Source organism: Pipistrellus kuhlii, unplaced genomic scaffold, assembly GCF_014108245.1.
Source record: "Pipistrellus kuhlii isolate mPipKuh1 unplaced genomic scaffold, mPipKuh1.p scaffold_m20_p_1, whole genome shotgun sequence".
NCBI classification, from domain to species: domain Eukaryota; kingdom Metazoa; phylum Chordata; class Mammalia; order Chiroptera; family Vespertilionidae; genus Pipistrellus; species Pipistrellus kuhlii.
The window spans coordinates 89,325,650-89,349,414 of NW_023425404.1; the positions used below are offsets into that span (position 1 = coordinate 89,325,650).

Sequence of the window (23,765 nt, forward strand, 5' to 3'; positions counted from 1 at the left end):
TGTTGGCAACTTAAGGGACAGCTAAACACCAGGAGAAGGTGAGGGACTGCTAGACGGGATTCCCCTAACTGGGCAGCCTCCACTGCGGTTGGGTCCCCTCCCAGAGCAATGGACTCAGAAGCAGAGACCACACCATCTTGAAAGGGAAAGTGGATCTTATCAGAAGCCTGAAAACCCACAACTGCAGCAACTACCGAACAGCTGTGAGCCCCAGAATACCTGTCCCCAATTGGCGCAAACACATGGATTAAAGGAGCTCTTTACTCACCCACAGTAAGGAGAGAACTACATAACCAGGCATCTGGAGAAGAGACACCATGGGGAGACAAGAAACAGTCCGCATATGAAAGAAAAGCAGGCATCACCAGAAAAGGAAGTAAACAAATTAGAGACAAGCAACCAATAGTGAACTTACAGAAAGAGAGACTAAAAAAGCAATCCCATTTACCATTGCACCAAAAAAATTAAGATACCTAGGAGTAAACTTAACCAAGGAGGTAAAAGACCTATATATGGAAAACTACAGGACACTGAAAAAAGAGATAGAGGAAGATGTAAACAGATGAAAGAACATACCATGTTCATGGATTTGGTAGAATCAACATCATTAAAATGTTCATACTACCCAAAGAAATCTATAGATTCAATGCACTTCCCATTAAAATATGAACGGATTATTTCACAGTCCTAGAAAGAGCTCTCCAAAAATTCATCTGGAATAAAAAAGACCCCAAATAGCCACAGCAATCCTGAGAAAGAAGAATAAAGCAGGAGAGATCTCAATACCAGATTTCAAGCTGTATTACAAAGCCACTGTTCTCAAAACAGCCTGGCATTGGTATAAGAAGAGACATATAGATCAATGGAATAGAATAGAGAATCCAGATATAGACCCAAACCACAATGCTCAATTAATATTTGACAAAGGAGGCGTGAACGTACAATGGAGTGAAGATAGTCTCTTCAATAAATGATGTTGGGAGAAACCAAGATGGCGGCAAAGGTAAACAACTAATCTGCCACCTCGCACAACAATTTCTAAACTACAACTAAAAGACAAAATGTCTATCACCCAGAACCACTGGAAAGCTGGCTGAACTGAAGTCTTACAACTAGAAGAAAAGAGAAAGGAACACAGCACTGAAAAGCTGAGGTATGCACGCAAATTGGGCTGGTGGCAAGCAACTAGGCATGCAGCTTTTTTTCAACCCGAAGGGAAATAAGCTCCCAATCACTCTGAAATCCAGTTTCTAGGGTCACCAGGGAAACCCAGACACTTTTGGGGAGAAGCTGGTCTGTCAGCCATACCGTCCGAGAATGAGGGTGACATTTTTGCAGAGGTGTGCGCAGCAATCATTGACTTGGAAACACTGAAAGGCAGTGACTGCTGATGGCAGCCATTGCTGTTTGCCATGCCCCAACCTAGTGACCCACACATTCTACAAACCCACCCAGGCTCCACACAGTGGCTTTTGCAAATAAATGGCCTGCCCTGTGGCAGCTTAACCAAATAAACTGCAGCTCCAGTCAGACTGCTCCAAAACCACTAAATCCTAAGCAAAGAGGAGAAAACTGTAGTTCTTGCTGTAGCTCCTGCTGGGTGGCCTCAGACAGAAGCTGACCTGTACCCTATTGGAGATACAGAAACTAATGTATCTAGTGGTTGGTATGAGATGACACCAGATTTCAACTATCGGGTCTAGTAATAATTAATGTCGTTTTTAAACATTCGTTTAAAATCTTGCTTGGTGTTGACTTGTATTGACATAACCTTCAAACACGTGGTATCTACAGAACGTGTGAAGTGCAATTAACAAGTTTTGCTTGAAAAAGTTTGTGTTTGGTTTGGTTTTTGTTGCAAAACTAGGGCTAAGAAGATGGCGGATGAAGAGCATATTCGGCACTGCATGCTTTACGAGTTCCAATTAGGAAGAAAAGCAAGTGAGGCTGCAAAAAACATCTGTAGTGCTCTTGGTCAAGATGCAGTTAGTGCCAGAAAATGCCAGCGTTGGTTTGAGAAATTTCGTGAGGGAAATTTTTCATTAGATGACAAGAGTGGTCGAGGCCGTGTGTCCAATTTTGATCAAGAAGCTCTTCAAGCTCTTTTGGTGCAAAATCCTCAAATTCCCCAACAAGAGCTTGCGACAACTTTAAATTGTTCACAAAAAACAATTTCCAATCAATTGCGTGCACTTGGCAAAGTCCAAAAGTTTGGAAAATGGGTTCCTCATGAGTTGACCGACAACAACCGTAATCAAAGAGTCACAATTTGCAGTTCGCTCCTCTCTCGTCAAAACCGTTTGCCGTTTTTAGAGCAAATTGTTACCAGAGATGAAGAATGGGTGCTGGATGTTAATTTGAAAAGGCGGCCTCAATGGTTGGACAAAAATGAGGCTCCGCAGCCCACGCCAAAACCTGACTTGCATGCGAAAAAAGTGATGTTGTGTGTTTGGTGGAATTTTAAAGGAATTCTTCATTATGAACTTTTACCATCTAACCAAACCATTACAAGTGCAGTGTATAGTGCCCAATTGGAAAGGTTAGCCCAAGCTTTAAGAGAAAAAGAACCCGCGCTGATTAATTGGAAGGGCGTAATTCTTCACCATGATAATGCACGACCGCATACTGCAAGAATCACTGCTGAAAAACTGCGCCAGCTGGAATGGGAAGTTCTCCCTCAACCTGCATATTCTCCTGATATTGCCCCTTCCGATTACCATTTGTTTCGTTCTTTGCAAAACTTTCTTCTTGGAAAAAAAATTTAATAATGAGAATGCCTCAAAAATGCATTGACCGAATTTTTTGCATCAAAATCACAAGAATTTTACAACAGAGGGATTAAAATGCTTCCTGAGCATTGGGCACAAGTAGTAGAAAACAACGGCAACTATATTGTTGATTAAATTTTGTTATATTGTTTAAATAAATTCAATTTAAAAAAGTATTAGAAAACGACATTAATTATTACTAGACCTAAGAGACACATTCAAGAGACAGACTCAGTGAGCACCAAAGCCCTACTGGAACAAATCCTGCCCCATAAACCTGTCTCCAGCACAGCAATTCTTTCATTATAGACACAGTGGGTCCTCACAGCCAATTTGGCCTGGAGGTCAATTCCTCCCAGTGATACCAACAACAATCAAGATTTAACTACAACAAGGGTGTACAGACAGTCCACAAAGAGGTGCACCAAGAGTGTCCACATCAGGTATCTGGGAGGCTGACCCATTGAATCATATAGGACCCTCAGCACACAACGATACCCTACCAACTCAGGGAAGCAGCGAAAATGCTGAAACAAAGAAACAGATCACAAACAAAAGAAATGGAGGAGAACAAATGACTGGACATAGAGTTCAAAACCACGATTATAAGGTTTTTCAAGAATTTCCTAGGCTTCTTCTGCCGCTCCTGGTGCTGCCTGTGTGCTCGTTTGGTGCGGACCTCCTGGTGCCTCTTTTGTGAAGCGGCAGCTGAGGAGACCCCGGCGCTCGCCATGGCCGACGAAAAGCCCAAGGAAGGAGTCAAGACTGAGAACAGCGACCATATTAATTTGAAGGTTTTGTGGTGCAGTTTAAGATTAAAAGGCATACACCACTTAGTAAACTAATGAAAACCTATTGTGAATGACAGGGTTTGTCAATGAGGCAGATCAGATTCTGATTTGACGGGCAGCCAATCAATGAAACAGACACGCCTGCACAGTTGGAAATGGAGGATGAAGATACAATTGATGTGTTCCAGCAACAGACAGGAGGTGTCTACTAAAAAGGGAACCTGCTACTTTACTCCAGAACTCTGTTCCTCCAGACCAAGAAGACATTCTCAATTAGAAAACTGCAATTTGGTTTCAACACATCTGACTACTACAGTATAGTTTTCTTTATTTTTTCATTTCCCCCTTCCCCATTCCTTTATTGTACATAAAGTAACTGGTGTATGTGCACAAGCATTTGCTTTTTTTTTTTTTTTTTTAACTAAATGGCTAATGGTATGTTTTAATCTACATTAAATGGAGATGGGACGGGAAAAAATACTGGTTCTGTGAAAACACCCCCTTTCTCCATTAGTGGCATGCTCATTCAGTTCTATCTTTATATTCCGGTAAGTTATTTTGCTCTCACCGTTTAACAAAAAAAGAACAACATAAAAATTCTTGCATACTTTGTTTGATTGGAGAATTTTAATGTTTTTCATTTATCATTGTAAAACCAAGGACAATTTTATAACTTTTTTGTACGTAGCTGTTACATGTAGGGCAATCTGTCTTTAAGTAGGGATACATTACTCTAAAAAATGAATCCTAGATAGTTTTCTCTTCAAGTCAAGTGTCTTGTTGTTTAAATAAACTTCTTGTTTAAAATGAAAAAAAAAAAAAGAATTTCCTAGAAAAGGTGGATAAATTTAATGAGACCTTAAGGATATGAAAAAGGACCAACTAGAAATTAAACATACACTGACTGAAATAATAAATATACAGAAACCCAACAGCAGACTAGAGACACTCAAGAATCAAGTAAAAATTTTAGAATACAAAGAGGCAAAGGAAACTCCTCCAGAGAAGCAAGAAGAGAAGAGAATCAAAAAAGTTGAAGATAGTGTTCAAGCATACCAACATCAGAATTAGGGGGGGTGCCAGAAGAAGAGAGAGTACAAAACACTGAAAACTTATTTGAAGAAATAATGACTGAAAACTTCTTCCACCTGGTGAAAGAAATAGACTTACAAGTCCAGGAAGCACACAGAACCCCAAACAAAAGGAATCCAAAGAGGATCACACCAAGACACATCATAATTAAAATGCCAAGGGCAAAAGACAAAGAGAATCTTACAAGCAGCAAGAGAAAAATAGTTAGTTACCTACAAGGGAGCACCCATACAATTATCAGCTGATTTCTCAACAGAAACTATGCAGGCCAGATGGGAGTGGCAAGAAATATTCAAAATAATGAATAGTAAGGACCTACAACCAAGATTACTCTACCCAGCAAAGTTATCATTCAGAATTGAAGGGTAGATAAAGAGCTTTACAGTTCAGAAAAAGCTAAAGGAGTTCATCACCACTAAACCAGTATTATATGAAATGCTAAAAGGTGTTCTTTAAAAAGAGGAAAAAGAAGAAGAAAATAAAGATAAAAATTATGAACAACAAATACATATCTATCAACAAGTGAATCTATAAGTCAAAATAAACTGATGAATATAATAGAATCAGGGGCATAAAATGGGAGGGGATTGATAATTCTCAGGGGGAAAGTGGTGTCTGAGTGGGGAATATGGGAAGAGACTGGACAAAAATCATACACATGGATGAGGACAATGGGGATGGGGGTAGGCGGGAGGTAAGGGAAGAGGGTGGGCTGGGGACCAGTTGGAAGAAAGCTATGGGGTGGGGGGAAGGAGAAACAATTGTAATAATCCGAACAATAAAGATTTGTTAAATTTAAAAAATGGTATTGGAAAAATTGGACAGATAGATGCAAAAAAAAAAAAAAAAAAAAAAAAAAAGAAAAAAAAAAAAAAAAAAAAAAAAAAAAAAAAGAAAGAATGGAAAGAAACTAGATCACCAACTTGCACCAAACACAAAAATAAACTCAAAATGTATACAGGACTTAAACATAAGACGAGAAACCATAAAAATACTAGAGGAATCCACAGGCAACAAAATCTCAGACATATACTGAAAGAACTTCTTCACTGATACTGCCCCTAGGGCAATGGAAACTAAAGAGAAAATAAACAAATGGGACTACATCAAAATGAAAAGCTTTTTCACAGCAAAAGAAACAATCAACAAAACAACAAGAAAGTCCACTGTATGGAAGAACATATTTGCAAATGTTATCACTGATAAAGGTTTAATCTCCAACATCTATAGGCAGTTTATACAACTTAATAAAAGGAAGATAAATGATCCAATAAAAAAAAAGGGAAATGGGGAAGGAGGTAAGATGGCGGAAGAATAGATGGGCGGATTCTGAGCCCTCTCCCGAAGCAGAAAGAGAGAGCAACTGAGGGTCTTGTGCTGTGAGTGTTTATCGGCAAGCTGGGAGACAGTGAACACCAGAAGAAACTGCTGGGGGGCTGCTGACAGAGGTGCCCCTCACAGGGAAGCACCCACAAGGGCTGTGTCCCTGCCCGGAGCTACCTACCGGCTTGGACGGGGAAACCTCGCCATCTTGAGAGGAAGATAGGATCGTGTCAGAGGCCTGAATATCCACAGCCGCAGGGACCACCAAGCATCTGTGACTCCCAGAGCGCGGATCCCAGGCGGCGCGAACACCTGCCCTCACAGGATTGCCCCACTGCTCAGCGAAAAGGTCAGATTTCTTGGGGAGAGGGTGGAGAGCGCTCGCGGCGAAAACAAAAAGCCTGCGAGCACAGGGCGCGCTCGTGGAAGCTGGAGAACAAGGGCCGTGATTATAAGTAGAAGCCCCCGCTGTTGGGCTGTTGTCACCTTTGAAAGTGGACGGGGCTCCTAACAGGGGAGATATCTAAAGAGCAACACATTTGGATCCGGCTTGGAGGGATATCAGAGAGTTGCGGGAGATTCCAGTTGTTCAGACCTGCCCCCTCCACCCCTCCGTAGTTCCAGCTTCAGAGAAAACGAAAAAAAAAAAAAAAAAAAAAAAAAAAAAGCTGGAGAGGCTCTAGAGCACATGTGTCAAACACAAGGCTCGCGGGCCAAATCCGTCCCGCCAGGCCTTGCAATGTGGCCCGCACCGCGCTGTCATCACTGCACTCCGCTGCATTTCCATCACAATGACAGTTTATGACTGTTCAGTAAACCATTCGGCCCATGATTTAGGCTGGATTTTAGATTTTGGCCCCTTCTCTGATTGAGTTCGACACCCCTACTCTAGAGTCTGGAAGTCAACCTAGAAACACTGCCCCCAGAGGCTAATTCACAAATTGACTCTAGTGTAATAAAAACAAAGCAAAACCTGCCTAAAAATCAGGATTGGATCATAACAAGAGAGGAAGCGAATGACCTTCATTACTGCAAATTTTAATTAAATTTTTTTAAATTTTATTATTATTTTTTTAAATTTTTAAATTTTTGTTTTTTATTTTTGTTTTCATTATTTGCAACGTTTACTCAAGAAACTATTTTTTTTCTTTTTCCTCACTTGATTTTATCTTGATAATTATTACATTGTATATGTAATCAACATTATTACTACTACTAATTTACCTTTTTCATCTTATTTTCTTTTGTTTATTTTTATTATTTTTATTTCATTTGATTATATATATATATATATATATATATATATATATATATATATATATTTTAATTTCAGGATTACTGTTCTACAGTCTTTATCTATCCTTCTTTCTCCAACGCTTTATTCTATCTCAACCCTACCTTTATGCCTTCACCCTCTTTCCAATCTTTTCCTTTGATACCCTGTTTATCTTAACCCTTTCCTGCTCTAGATTTCCCCCATTCCTTCTGTCTACTCCCTCCTAAAATTTCACCCTACTTGTATATATCTAATTTCCAACTACCTGCTCCAAACCCATTCACACCTCCCTCGCAGTTGTCCTAAAAACAAAACAAACAAACAAACAAAAAACAGTCTTTCTCTCTAACTCTTTAAAGTTGTATGTTGAATGTTAACTTTACTGAAGTTGTATGCTTTTCTTTTATAAGATTGATTTGCCTATGCTTTTTGTTTGATTGTATGTTTTTGTTAGCTGGGTTCTAGTCACCCTTATTGGTGGTTATTAATATCGCAAACACATTTCTATTCAGTGCCTTGTGTGTTGTACCTGGTTGTGTTGTATTTTGTGCCTTTAAATCAAAGCAGGAGAGAGAGAACTACACAACCAGACATCCTAGATCATGGGGAGACCAAAAAACAGCCCGCATATGAAAGAAAAGCAGGCTTCACCAGAAAAGAAAGTAAACGATATAGAGGCAAGCAACCTACCAGAGCAAGAATTCAGAGTAATAATCTTAAGATGGCTAAAAAGGATGGAAGACAAATTTGACAATATGAGTAAGACCCAAGAGGAAATGAAAAAAACCCAAGAGGAAATGAAGATGACTCAAGATGAAATGAAAAATGACATCACTACTATGAAGAACTCAATAGAAAGCATCAAGAGCAGACTAGAAGAAGCAGAGGATCGCATCAGTGAGCTAGAATACAAGATAGAAAAAAATACCCAATTAGAGCAGCTTCTAGAAAAAAAAAAATTAAAAAGCAGGAGGAGAGCCTACGGGAGCTTTGGGACAATGCAAAACAGAACAATATTCGAATAATAGGGGTTCCGGAAGGAAAGAAAACCGAGGTAGATATGGAAAACGTATTTCAAGAAATAATGACAGAAAATTTTCCTGAGATAGAGAAGAAAAAACCCACACAAATCCAAGATGCGCGCAGAGTCCCAAGCAAAATGGATCCCAGAAGACCGACGCCAAGACATATTATAATTAAATTGGCAAACACCAATGACAAAGTTAGAATCTTAAAAGCAGCCAGAGAGAGACAGAAAGTTACATATAAAGGAACCCCCATCAGACTAACAACTGATTTCTCAACAGAAACTTATCAGGCCAGAAGGGAATGGGTTGAAATATACAAAGTCATGCAAAGAAAGGGTCTGAATCCAAGAATACTGTACCCAGCAAGACTATCAATCAAAATTGAAGGGGAAATCAGGAGCTTCACAGACAAAAAAAGACTAAAGGAATTTATCTCCACCAAACCAGCAATGCAAGAAATGCTAAAGGGTATACTGTAAAAAGAAGAAGGAACACAGGGGTATAGAATAAAAATGGCATCAAATGAGTACCTATCATTAATAACATTAAATGTAAATGGTTCAAATGCTCCAATATAAAGACATAAGGTAACAGATTGGATAAGAAAACAAGACCCATACATCTGTTGTCTACAAGAAACCCACCTCAGAAAAAGAGATGCACACAGACTGAGGGTGAAGGGATGGAAAAAGGTTTTCCAGGCAAATGGAAATGAAAAGAAAGCTGGGGTAGATCTCAGAGTGAAGGACATAACAAGAGACAATGAAGGCCACTTCATAATACTAAAGGGAGCAATCAAACAAGAAGAAATAACCCTGGTAAATATATATGCACCCAATACGGGAGCACCCAAATACATAAAAAAACTGCTGGAGGACATTAAGGGAGAGATTAACAGCAATACAATCATAGTAGGAGATTTTAATACCCCACTGTCACCCTTCGACAAATCATCTAAACAAAAAATCAGCAAAGAAATATCAATCCTAAATATCTCACTAGACCAGATGGAATTAATTGACATCTTCAGAACATTCCACCCCAAAGCCACAGAATATACATTCTTCTCAAATGCACATGGGACATTCTCAAAGATAGACCACATTTTGGGACACAGGCAAAGTCTCTTCAAATTCAAGAAGATAGAAATCATATCAAGCATCTTCTCAGACCATAATGGCATAAAACTGGAAATTAACTACAATAAAAATAATCCAAAGAAATCAAACACATGGAGACTAAACAGCATGCTATTAAACAAGGACTGGGTTACCAGAGAAATCAAGGAAGAAATTAAAAACATCCTGGAAACAAATGACAATGAAAACACAACAATCCAAAATCTATGGGACACAGCAAAAGCAGTTTTGAGAGGGAAGTTCATATCCTTACAAGCCTATTGCAAAAAAATAGAAAAAAGTGTAACAAATGATCTAACTCTACAACTCAAAGAGTTAGAAAAAGAGCAACAAGAAAAGCCCAGTGTAAGTAGAAGGAAGGAAATAACAAAAATCAGAGCACAGATAAACGACATAGAGACCAAAGAAACAATACATAAGATCAACAAAACCAAGAGCTGGTTCTTTGAAAGGATAAACAAGATAGATGGACCTCTAGCCAGACTAACCAAGAAACAAAGAGAGAGGACCCAAATAAACAAAATCAGAAATGAAAGAGGTGAAATAACAACAGACCCCACCGAAATACAACGGATTGTTACAAAATACTATGAACAACTCTACTCCAACAAACTGAACAACCTGGAGGAAATGGACATATTCCTAGAAAAATATAACCTTCCAAAACTCAATCAGGAAGAATCTAAAAATCTCAATAAACCAGTGACTTGGGAAGAAATTGAAACAGTCATCAAAAAGCTTCCAGCAAACAAAAGCCCAGGGCCAGATGGCTTCACAGGAGAGTTTTACCAAACATTCAAGGAAGAACTAAAAACTATCCTCCTCAGACTATTCCAAAAAATCCAAGAGGAAGGAACACTTCCAAATTCCTTCTATGAAGCTAGCATCACCCTTATACCAAAACCAGATAAAGACAACTCAATGAAAGAGAATTATAGGCCAATATCCCTCATGAACATAGATGCCAAAATCCTCAACAAAATTCTAGCAAATCGGCTCCAGAAGAACATCACAAAGATCATACACCACGACCAAGTAGGATTTATTCCAGGAATGCAAGGATGGTACAATATCCACAAATCAATAAACATGATACATCACATAAACAAATTGAAAGATAAAAATCATATAGTCATATCAATTGATGCAGAAAAAGCATTCGATAAAATCCAACACCCTTTTCTGATAAAAACTCTTAACAAGGTGGGAGTACAAGGATCATACCTCAACATAATAAAAGCTATATATGATAAACCCACAGCCAACATTATACTCAATGGGCAAAAACTAAAACCATTCCCTCTAAGAACAGGAACAAGACAGGGATGCCCACTCTCGCCACTCCTGTTTGACATAGTACTGGAAGTACTAGCCATTGCAATTAGACAAGAGGAGGAAATAAAAGGCATCCAAATTGGAAAAGAAGAAGTAAAGTTATCCTTATTTGCAGATGACATGATATTGTACATAAAAAACCCAAAAGACTCCATTAAAAAACTAATTGACTTAATAAATGAATTTGGCAATGTAGCAGGATACAAAATTAATGCCAAGAAATCCATGGCTTTTCTATACACCAACAGAGAAACTGCAGAAACAGAGACTAAAAAAGCAATTCCATTTACCATCACACCAAAAAAATTAAGATACCTAGGAATAAATTTAACTAAGGAAGTAAAGGACCTATATGCGGAAAACTACACGACCCTGAAAAAAGAGATAGAGGAAGATGTAAGGAGATGGAAGAACATACCATGTTCATGGATTGGTAGGATCAACATCATCAAAATGTCCATACTTCCTAAAGCAATCTATAGGTTCAATGCACTCCCCATTAAAATACCAACGACATATTTCACCGACCTAGAAAGAACTCTCCAAAAGTTCATTTGGAACAATAAAAGACCCCGAATAGCCACAGCAATCCTGAGAAAGAAGAGTAAAGTAGGAGGGATCTCAATACCAGACTTCAAACTATATTACAAAGCCACTGTTCTCAAAACAGCCTGGTACTGGCACAAGAACAGACATATAGATCAATGGAATTGAATCGAGAACCCAGATATCAACCCAAATCACTATGCTCAATTAATATTTGACAAAGGAGGCACGAATATACAATGGAGTCAAGACAGTTTCTTCAATAAATGGTGTTGGGAAAATTGGACAGACACATGCAAAAGAATGAAACTAGATCACCAACTTACACCATTCACAAAAAATAAACTCAAAATGGATACAGGACTTAAACATCAGACGGGAAACCATAAAAATACTAGAAGTATCCACAGGCAGCAAAATCTCAGACGTATGCCAAAAGAACTTCTTCACTGATACTACCTCTAGGGCAATGGAAGCTAAAGAGAAAATAAACAAATGGGACTACATCAAAATAAAAAGCTTTTTTACAGCAAAAGAAACCATCAACAAAACCACAAGAACGCCCACAGTGTGGGAGAACATATCTGCAAATGATACCACTGATAAAGGTTTAATCTCCAACATCTATAAACAGCTTATACAACTAAATAAAAGGAAGATAAATAATCCAATTAAAAAATGGGCAATGGACCTAAATAGAACATTTTCAAAAGAAGACAGAAGGAAGGCCAAAAGGCACATGAAAACATGCTCAAAGTCACTAATTGTCCGAGAGATGCAAATCAAAACAACAATGCGGTACCATCTCACACCTGTCAGAATGGCCAACATCAACAAATCAACAAATGACAAGTGTTGGCGAGGTTGCGGAGAGAAAGGAACCCTCTTGCACTGCTGGTGGGAATGCAGACTGGTGCAACCACTGTGGAGAACAGTGTGGAGTTTCCTCAAAAAACTGAAAATGGAACTCCCATTTGACCCAGTAATCCCACTTCTAGGAATATATCCCAAGAAACTAGAAACACCAATCAGAAAGGATATATGCACCCCTATGTTCATAGCAGCACAATCTACAATAGCCAGAATTTGAAAACAGCCTAGGTTCCCATCAGCAGATGATTGGATCCAAAAACAATGGTACATCTACACAATGGAATACTCTTCTGCCATAAAAAAGAAGGAATTCTCATCATTTGCAGCAACCTGGATGGAATTGGAGAACATCATGCTGAGTGAAATAAGCCAATCAATGAAAGAGAAACACCACATGACCTCACTCATTTGTGGATAATAAAGAGCATTATAAACTGATGAACCGAAAAATAGATATAGAGACAGTATATCAACAAGTAGACTGTCAAATTACAGCGGGGAGGGGAGGAAGATCTGGGGGAGATAAAAGATCAACTGAAGGACTTTTATACATGCATATAAGTACAACCAATGGACACAAAACTCTGGGGAGGGAGGGCATGTCTGGGAGGGAGGGAGAGGGGCAAAAAAAATCAATAAAATATATTAAAAAAATAATAAATAAATAAATAAATAAAATTGTTAAAGATGCTCTTTAAAAAAAATAAAAATAAAAAAGGGAAATGGATCTAAATAGAATCTTTTCAAAAGAAGACAGAAGGAAGGCCAAGAGGCACATAAAAACATGCTCAAAGTCACTAATTATCTGAGAGATGCAAATCAAAACGACCATGTTGTCCCATCTCACACCTGTCAGAATGGCTATCATCAACAAATCAACAAACGATAAGTGTTGGCAAGGATGTAGAGAAAAAAAAACCCTCATGCATTGCTGGTGGGAATGCAGACTGGTGCAACCACTGTGGAGAACAGTTTGGAGTTTCCTCAAAAAAAACAAAAAACAAAAAACTGAAAATGGAATTCCCATTAGACCCAGTGATCCCACTCCTAGGAATATATCATAAGAAATGAGAAACATCAATCAGAAAGGATATATGCACCCCTATATTCAGAGCAGCACAATTTATAATAGGTAGGATTTGGAAACAGCCTAGGTGCTGGTCAGCAGATGACTGGATCAGAAGACTATGGTATATCTACACAATGGAATACTATACTGCCATAAAAAGAAGGAATTCTTACCATTTGCAGCAACCTGGATGAAATTGGAGAACATTATGCTAAGTGAAATAAGCCAGTCAATGAAAGAAAAATACCACATGATCTCTCTCATTTGTGGATAATAAAAAACATTATAAACTGATGAACAAAAAGGTAGATACAGAGGAAGTAAAGCATCAAACAGACTGTCAAATTACAGCGGGAAGTTTAGGGAGAGGTGGGGGAGATAAGAGATCAACTGAAGGACTTATATGCATCCATTTAAGAATAACCAACGAATGCAAAACATTGGGGGGGGGGTGAGGGCATGTATGAGAATGGGATGTGGGGGGGCAATGGTAAGAAATGTACACATATAGTACCTTAATAAAAAAAAAAAGAAGAAGAAGAAGCAAAGCACACAGAAGCCAAGGGATGGGCATGCAGAAATGGGTCAGCTACGTCATTTATTTCACAAGTAGTGATTGAGTCTCCCATGTTGCCAGGAATGGGTACAACTGTGAACCAGGCAGACGGCATCTCTGTTCTAAGAGACATTACAGGCTCCTGCACCTCTCAGCATGTTTGAGCTTCCTTTGTGTGAACCTTGGGGCTTCTGGGAGGCTAGCATCCCCAGGACAGGCTCCATCTGCTTCAATAGGTGACCTACCTGAAAGACATCTGCACCCGCTGTAATGAACAGGAAGCTGTTCAGAGTCACAGAGCATCAGAGCTGGAGCCTGGAGGTTCTCTATCCCTACTGTTTCACTTTATTGGAGAAACTGAAGCCAAGATGGAGGTCACAGAATAGGTAGGACTGTGAAATGTCTCCAGTGTGCAGCTTCTCTGGTCCAAGACCGGCCAATCTCGGTGGCCATCACTGACCTTGGTTTGAAAGCTCTTGAGACTCTCCAATGAGGTCTCTCTGATGTTTTGTTTTGTTTTTTCTGGATGAGACAGGTGGTCCACTTCACATCTGTATTAGCCCCCTTTACTTCCCAATAGACTGAGGTTGTGCCTCAACTGCAGCAGCTCTAGTAATAGCATGCTGGCCCCCCAGCCAGGCTCCGCAAAGAGAGTACCTCCAACAAGGCAGCTGGTTGGGGCAGAGATCTGGAGAAAGGAGAACTCTTCCTGAGGTGGCATGTTGCAGAGGTTCATCTAATGCTACACTCAGGCAAGGCCAGTTCTAATGGTTACATCTTGGTGACAACCAGGTACAATTCAGCGTAAGGGAGTCTGGAGCAGGAGATTAGGGTCAGGAGGTTGTACCTGCTTTTCCATTGACTTTCTGTGAGACTCTGGAAAGGTCTCTCTTTTCCTGACCTATCTCTCCTCCTGTGCTGTTAGGCTAAATGTCCTTCCCCACCCACCTAGGACAGTATCTTGGGTTTCTCATATTTTCACCACTCAGATCTGTCCTTACCCATTCCAAAATGTGGAAGGTTCTCTCCAAGCAGTGACCTCCCATGAGGGACAGCCCCCAGGCATAGCTCTCTGCAACCTATCTGAAGGGCCCCAAATAGGTTTTACTGTGAAAGCCAGTGTGGAGGGGACAGGGAGGGTGAGTGCCTCAGCCTCCTCTCCCTGAGCTCTTATCTCCAGACCCAGCTGGAAACTTGATGTATTTATTTGCTTCTGTCAGGACCTCCTCTGTCCAACTCACATCCCTGCCTCTCTGCCGGCACTGAAAGAAAGTGACCTTCCTGCAGATGCTGTGTCTGGTGAGCCAGGTGGGGGCTGAGGGAGGGCATGCTATAAATCCTCCCAGCCTGCAGGGTGACCTCATCAGGGTAGAGGAGACAGTCCAGAAGGCTTAGAAAGCTGGGAACAGAGGTACCAGGAGTAGTAGTTGGGAACAGAGTCACCAGATCCTAAATGAACCAGAACCAAGAGAAAGAAAAGAGGGAGAGAAGGAAAGAAGGAAGAGGGAGAGGTGAGAAGTGGAGTGGAAGGGTGGGAGCAGAGAGGAGAGGAAGGGGGTGGGAGGGAAGGAGAAGGAGGAGGATCAGCACAATGCATTCTCCTCTAGGGTATTGGATGTATAGTTATTTTTCACTGAGTATTGCCAATTCACAAAGTTTAGTGCTTTATGTATGTTTTCTCATTTAATCCTCACAATTTTCTTTTTAAAATTAAATCTTTATTGTTGAAAGTATTGCATATGTCCCCTTTCCCCCCATTAACCTCTCCTAGCCCATCGCCACTGCCTCAACCTTCATCACCTTGTTGTCTGTGTCCATGAGTTATGCATATATGCATTTAAGTTCTTTGATCTCTTCCCACCTGCTTACTTTCCCCCATCCCCTGCTTTCTCTCTGAGGTTCTGAAGCCTGTTCTATGATTCTATGTCTCTGAACTTATTTGGTTTATCAGTTTATTTTGTTGATTAGATTCCACATATGAATGAGATCAGGAGATACTTGTCTTTCTCTGACTGATTTATTTCACTTAGCATAATGCTCTCCATGTTCCTCCATGCTGTCTCCAAGGGTAAGAGAGTCTTCTTTTTTTACTGCTGCCTAGTATTCCATGGTGTAAATGTACCACAGCTTTTTTATCCACTCATCTTCTGATGGGCACATAGGCTGTTTCCAGATCTTAGAACCTCACAAATTCTGAAGTATGTATTATCACCCCCAGTTTGCATGTGAAACCACAGAGGCTAAGCAGTTTATCCAAGGTCACACAGCAGAGCTGGCATGGAATTACCACATGGCACTCTTTCCCGCTCCCAAGCAAACATGAAAAAGGGCGCCACCTTGGATACTTCCTCCTTGGTTGGTCAGGTATACCTAGGGTTGTAGTCCCGCTGGTGTCAGCCAAAGCTTTATGGCTGTAGAACTCCAGGAGAGTCAGCCCTTGGGTAAATTCTGCCCGCAGACACTCTGCACTCAGTCTGGGCAACACAGTTTTAGACAATCAGACAAGTGACACTGAATTTCACAATAATTCCTATCACACTTGTTTAGCTGGCTAGCTTTGAGGAAAATATCTGTGGTTAGCTTTTGCAATCTGCTTGGTTATCAAATTTGAGATATTTATATTTATAAACTGACTTTAGCATAGTTCAGTCTTCAAAGAATTTCTCTGGGCTGAGTTTAAGGAAGTTTCTTGAGCCAAGAATGAAGGAATTTCCCCCTCACTTGTTAGCAAATGCATTTTGCAAAGGAGGGTAGAGATTTCCAAATTTTCTGGTTTGTTTGTTTGTTTGTTTTTTTTAGGTAGGGCACTATCCCCTTCCCCCCCTCCCCCAGCCTCATGTTCTACCACCTGCCACCCACCTCAGTCTAGGGAGAACTTTGCCCATGTTCCCTCCCACCTCCCTGCAGCCTGCCTCCCCTCTTCTTTGAGCTGAGCCAAATGGAGGGGTTAGTCCCAGCAGACACCCCTGACTTGCATCGTGCCTGGGAATATGGCCTTTCCTGAAATCATACATTCTCAACAGGAGCAAAGTTATGCCACAGAGAATAAAAACTGATTCAAGGGGGCCACTAACAATCTTAGATATTCCAGTGGAATAGTACATCCAAAGGACCAGAGTACATGAACAGATATATAGTACATCTGTGTAAGGAGGAAGTCAAATGTTCTTTATTCGCAGGTGACATGATCTTGCATATAGAAAATCCTAAAAGAATCTATAGTATATAGTATATTTATGGTATTCAGTTTAAAAAATTCTATACTTTATTTTTATTTTTTAAAACCCTTGATCTTGATTGCTGAGAGTTTTTCCCCCTATTGCCCCAGGCCTTCACTACCCTATTGTCTGTGTCCATAGGTGCATATAAGATCTTTGGTTAATTTCTTCCCATGTCCACCTCACCCTTTCCCTTGGAGATTCATCAGTCTGTTCCATGTTTCCTGTGCTTCTGATTCTATTTTATTCATCAGTTTCTTTTGTTCATTTGGTATTAAAATTTCATTGCAAGGAGTCATGACTAGGAAAAAATGTCAAAAAAAAAAAGTCTACTTATGGGAGCAAAAATGGAGAAAAAAGATTTGAGAAGCTGCTGGTACTGGCAGGATGGAGGGTGAGCTTTCTGGGGCCTGGATTTTGCATCTGATGAGACCAGAAGACCAGAAGGGCATAGGAAGAAGAGAGCAGAAAACTGACTCCCTCAACACACAGCATGGGCCCCAGATGGCTCGTCTAGACACAGGCTCCCTGGGGGGCAAATCCCAACACTGGCACATACAAGCTTAAGATCTTGAACAAGGTGCACAACCTTCCACCCTATGTTCATCTGTAACGTGAGGATGAGAATGTGAGCGTATAGGGTTTGGGGGAAACTAAATGAGTCACCTGTGCTAAATGAGAAAACATCTCGTGTCTGGCGCAGAATTATCTTCCAGTCATGTTATCTGGGAGCATTAGTCACTGGGTTTTTCTAGAGGCTCTCACTATACGTTTGCACCCCACCCTCACCCCTAGCAGTGAGTCAGAAGAGGCTGTTGGACCAGGGCACTGCCCTTTGGGTGGCATATTAGAGGGTCTTCCTCAGAAGCTCCTGCCCATATAGGCCTACAGCTGCTAAAGTGACAAATAGCTGTGGCCCCAAAAGTGACTCTAACTCCATTCCTAATTAAATTCCTAACTTCATTTCTAACTTTAATCACCAAATATGATCCTAAATTTATTATAATCCCAAATCCTAACTTTAGGCCTCACTCTAACTCCTAATCCACCCCATCTTTACCCCAGTTCTAACCTGGGCCTTTACCTTTGCTCTAACTCTCATCCATAATCCTCATTCTTTTTTTGGGGGTGGGGGATAACCTTTGGAACAACCCCCTACCGACTCCCACATACACACACCATCTTTCCAGGCCCAGGCCTCATCTCAGCCTGCCCCTAGCACTCTTCTGAGCAGCAGACTCCCATCCTCTTTACTCCCCACACCTCCAAACTATAATGCTCTTCTAATTCCAATGGTAACCCAGGATTTTCCAAAATTAAGCCACTCACTCCCACAGTCACAAGTTTTACTATACCTTTGTTCCTTCTGATCTTATAGCTACTTAATATTTTTCCTTAAATTAGACTTTCAAAGAAGCTCACTGTAGAGTCATTCTGAGTAAGTATATTCCAGGAATGATTAAGATTTCAAAAATGTTTCTCCAAGCACCATTTACCTAATGATACAGAAGTATGAGTGGCACTTTAAAGCCCATGCACCACTAGTTCCCATCCAGGAGAGCAGCGGCCACCACACCAGGCCCGGTGGGGCTGCTGCACCCTCTGCTGGTAGAGTTTGGGAGAAGCTCTAGCTCAGTTCCACTTCCCTCTGGGTGGGGTCCACAATGTGCTCTCTGATTTGGTGTTACTACCCTGTTTCACCGAAAATAAGACAGTGTCTTATATTAATTTTTGCTCCCAAAGATGCGCTAGGTCTTATTTTCAGGGGATGTCTTATTTTTCCATGAAGAAGAATACGGTATACATTTATTGTTAAATGAAAATAAAGGAAATTTATTACCTGTATACGGTACGGCAGTATGGTAGTTGTCAACACAAACCAAACAAACTGTGAATCCTACAGTATCAAGAATTTACTCATTTATTCAATGATAATCATGTCATCATCTTCTGGAACATCATCATAACAATCCAATTCCTGAATTTCCTGGTGAATTTCTTGTGACTCCACTTCTTTCAGAATCAGTGGACCAAATCTCTCATGTTTAGCAATAGCATTCTGAGACAGAGCTTAGAGGGGGCCTTATTTTCAGGGGGATGCCTTATATTTCACTCAGAAGGAAACCTGTAAGTAGGTCTTATTTTCAGATGATGTCTTATTTTCGGGGAAACACGGTACCTGCCCCCCTTTTGAATAATAGTAATTCGACCTTAAATGACATCTAAGGTCTATGGTCTTGCCCCATCCCCAGCGTTCCACCCTGTTCAGCAAGACATGCTGACATTGAGACATTCTAGGAATGAGTTTTCCTAGAACCATGGGATTCCATTATCCAACCAAAAGGTTGATCATCAATGCATCCTTTGGATTGATTTATGACCAAAAGGGTGATGTCTGGATGAAAGGGGCCACATGCTAACCTGACAGGCTCAGGGAAGGCCTGCATGGCAGTCTTGCAGACTCAGAGACCTAAAGTAACCACAAAGGATGGTCTGAAATTAAACTTTAACTAAAAGCAGTTATGGTGGGTAGTCACCTCCTACGCCAGTATCTTCACTGACAAGGTCAACATCTACCTTAACTGAGCCTATCTGTCTTTTTGCAGCTATGATAATATACCCTTTGAAATGTCTAGGTAACTTGGAACTTCTCTTTTTCCAGACCCGTTGGGGTACAACCTTATGTGCTGGGCACCAGAACAAATACCACAAATTCCTTCATTATCATGTTAATTGTTCCTGCACTCACCTAAGTATGTGTCCATCATTTTAACTTTTTATCTAATCCCAGGGGTCCTTCCCCGTCACCACCATTTTGCTTTCTCCCACCTCTCTGGTCTATCACCAATGAATTTCATTAACCCACCTATGTCCCTCCTTTGATTGCAATGTATAAATACAAATGTAATCCTCCAATTTCTGGAGCATTATCTCAGTTGGTTGAGGTTCTGCTTCCCTGCATATGTTGACAGTTTGGCTGAAATAAACTTACAAAAATTCTTTACAGGTTTCAATGATTTTTATGTTAACACTGAAAATAAAACTAAAGCGGGGAACATATACCCAGAATTACCAATTGGTTAACTGAGGAGGAGACTTATATCAAGGAAGGACAGAAAACACTTGGAGACTGGAAGGAAGGATGATGTTGCAAGAGGAGCTGAGCCACTTCCAGGGGTGGCAGACTGAGAGTGAGGAGGGAGCTCTTGGCTATAGGAGGGTCAGTTCCTTCAGGAGATAGAGGCCCAGAACCAGGCTCTGAACCACAGCCTGGAACACCAGAGCCGAGACTGGCAGCCAATGAAACATCCAGTGTGAAAGGAAGCAGAGCTGCTGGCCATCACAGTCTGGAGCTGGCAGACCAGCTGGTGGTAGAGAAAGCCTGTTTCATTTTCATAAAAACAACAACAACAAAACAGAGCACAGGAGCTTTCATTTGTAGCTACTCACCTGAGGCTTTGTTGCAGGAAGGGCGGAGTGGACTTGAAGTGCCTAAGAAGAGGCTGGGATGGAAAGTATTGCAAGAAGATGTGGAAAAGCAGCAGCCAGAAATCCTGTATGTGGTCATACACCCCCAAACCTAAATGGTCACTTTTCCTGAGAGGAACTAGCTGCTCCCAGTAGCCAGGAGGGCAGGAAAAAAAAAAAAAAAACCCTCCCTACCTGCTACAGCCTGCCCCACCCTCAGACCTTTCAGAAATAGACTTTTGAGTGATTAAGATTGACAGCTGGCTAGCAGGCAAAGGTGGACAGAGGGGGATCCCAGAGATCCTGGGGAAGTTTGCTGACCCAGCCTTGGGCCCCATGCTGCTAACAAAGCTGCTTTAGAGGGCAGGTTGGCTTCTCCTGTGTGCAGCCAAGTCCTATGGAGACAGACACAAACTGAAGATCCCTTGAAGCTTCAAGCAGGTTGCTGAAAGCCAAATGATGACAGTTTCTCATAGTGGTTAACACCCACGCAGCTCACGGGAAGCCCAGAATTGGCAGACAGAGCAGTCAGCCAGTCATCAGAAGAGCAGGATGCAAAGGGAGCTTCCCTGGGGCTCTACACTCTGCTGAAAGGAACTCACTTCACTTTCTGTTTTGCTTTTCCTTCCCCTTTTTTCTTTATTCTTTTTACTTTTTAAAAAAATTATCTTCTTTACCAATCTTCTTTATTGACTTATTATTTTAGACTCTATTGTTTTGTTCATATATGTAACTTCCCTCTTCCTACTCAAAATGTTTTCTTTTCTTTTTCACCTGGTTTCTCATCTTTTTTCCTTTTCTTATATTGGGTTTATTTGCTTTCTCCTCTATTTTCCTTTTCTTTTCTTCCACCTTTACTTTAAACTGTTTTCCTCCCCCTGTTCCCTAACCCAATATTCTTATGATATTTCAGCTCTGCAACTACTTATTTCTTTTTTCTCCTCTCCCCCCCTTTTTATGTTTTTTTTTTTTTTTTGTTTTCTCATATTTTTTTTTCTTTCTTTCTCTTCTTCTATCATTCCTGCTCTACTTTTTCTTTTCTAATTCTCTCTTCTCTGGTGGTTGCTTTTGTTGGTGCTGTAGGAATCTTGTGCATATTTTTGTAATGTTTCTTTTGTTTTGTGTTTTGCTATTGTATTTTGTTGTTTTAGTCAGCGCCTCCACAACAGCTTGCATGATGTGTGGTCAGTTCCAGGGTGAGCCACATCGTCCACCAGCCTGAGAGGAGATTCCATACATGAACAGTACAATAACATTAAAGACTCAACTACAACAGGAGGACACAAATAACTCAAGCAAGGGGCTTTCCTAGAGCACCCCGCTCAGATCTAAGAGACTGCACCACTAGGTTCCATAAAACACCTACTATAAGACCAACCCACAAAGTCTAGGAGGCATAGCAGTTTGATCTAATACATAAAAACAAATACAAAGGGACAGTAAAAATGGGGAGACTATAAAACAGTCCCCAAATGAAAAAGGATGAATTACTAGAAAAGAACATAAATGAAATGGTGGCAAGCAATTTGTCAGATAAAGAATTCAAAATAATGGTAATAGCCAAAACCGGTTTGGCTCAGTGGATAGAGCGTCGGTCCGCGAACTGAAAGGTCCCAGGTTTGATTGCAGTCAAGGGCATGTACATTAGTTGTGGGCACTTCCCCAGTAGGGGGTGTGCAGGAGGCAGCTGGTTGATGTTTCTCTCTCATCAATGTTTCTAGTCCTCTCTCCCTCTCTCCCTTCCTCTTTGTAAAAAAATCAATAAAATATATTTTATTTTATTTTATTTTATTTTATTATTTTTTTAATATATTTTAAAAAACCATAAAAACAGCTCTCTCCTCCTGTCGCCCAACATGCCGAAGGGGAAGAAGGCCAAGGGGAAGAAAGTGGCTCCGGCCCCTGCTGTCATGAAGAAGCAGGAAGCCAAGAAGGTGGTCAACCCCCTGTTTGAGAAAAGGCCCAAGAACTTTGTCATTGGACAAGACATCCAGCCCAAAAGGGACATCACCCACTTAGTCAAGTGGCCCCGCTACATTTGGCTGCAGCGGCAAAGGGCTATTCTCTACAAGCGGCTCAAAGTGCTGCCTGCCATTAACCAGTTCACCCAGGCCCTGGACCGCCAAACAGCCACTCAGCTGCTGAAGCTGGCCCACAAGTACAGGCCCGAGACCAAGCAAGAGAATAAGCAGCGGCTGCTGGCCAGGGCTGAGAAAAAAGCTGCGGGCAAAGGGGATGTTCCCACCAAGAGGCCTCCTGTCCTGCGAGCAGAGGTGAACATGATCACCACCTGGTGGAGAACAAGAAGGTGCAGCTGGTGGTGATAGCGCACCACGTGGACCCCATCGAGCTGGTGGTCTTCCTGCCCGCCCTGTGCCAGAAGATGGGGGGCACCTACTGAATCATCAAGGGGAAGGCCAGGCTGGGCTGCCTCGTCCACAGAAAGACCTGCACCACTGTCGCCTTCACACAGGTTAAGTCGGAAGACAGGGAGCTCTGGCTAAGCTGGTGGAGGCCATCCGGACCAACTACAACGAAAGATACGACAGATACGATGAGATCCGCCGCCACTGGGGAGGCAACGTGCTGGGTCCAAAGTCAGTGGCTCGCATCGCCAAGCTGGAGAAGGCCAAGGCTAAGGAGCTGGCATGAGCTGGGCTAAGTATGCACTGTTGAGTTTTCTGTACATAAAAGTAACAAAAATTCTCCTCAGCCAGCATCTTGGAAAAACAAAAACAAAAAAACCCCAAAACACATAATACACACACAAAATAATGGTAATAAAGATATTCAAACAACTCAGTGAAAACTACAAGCAATTTAATGAGTAATATAAGGGACTAATATAATGAAAGCTACAACAACATGAAAAGAGAGTTGAAAAAACAAATAAGAATCAATTGCAAATGAAAATTGACATAGCTGAAATAAAAACACCCTGAAAGGATTCAACAGTAGACTAGAATAAGCTGAGGACTGAAACAGCAAATTAGAAGACAAGATAGAAAAAACACCCATTCAGAGCAGCAAATGTAAATAAAATAAAAAAAAATTAAGTAGGAGGAGGAGAGTCTAAGGGAGCTTTGAGACAACATGAAATATAATAACATTCATATCATTCAGGCAGCAGAAGCTGAGAATATGAGAAAGAAATAGAGAACTTGTTTGAAGAAATAATGGCAGAAAATTTCCCTAACCTTGTAAAGGAAAAGGCACTCAAGTTCTGGAAACACAGAGAGTCTCAATTAAGATGAACCCAAGACCTAGGTACATAATAATTAAA

The 23,765-nt window shown here is 40.9% G+C and overlaps 1 protein-coding gene and 2 pseudogenes across 3 annotated transcripts in view; 2 read left to right on the top strand and 1 right to left on the bottom strand.

Moving 5' to 3' along the window:
- Nucleotides 1-23,765, bottom strand: part of PML (PML nuclear body scaffold) — an 80,842-nt gene that overhangs the window by 7,808 nt on the left and 49,269 nt on the right. The window contains exon 9 of one of the 3 annotated variants that reach the window (XM_045587035.1): nt 17,225-17,315. The exons of 1 other annotated variant lie outside the window; for it this stretch is intronic. In XM_045587035.1, coding sequence (XP_045442991.1) covers nt 17,310-17,315 — 6 coding nt within the window. In that variant the 3' untranslated portion in view covers nt 17,225-17,309. Of the gene's footprint in view, nt 1-17,224; nt 17,316-23,765 lie in introns of those variants that run through there. One more of the 3 variants, XM_045587042.1, reaches the window with a different exon arrangement.
- LOC118729076 lies at nt 3,398-4,381 on the top strand (annotated as a pseudogene).
- On the top strand, nt 22,315-23,198 carry LOC118729044 (annotated as a pseudogene).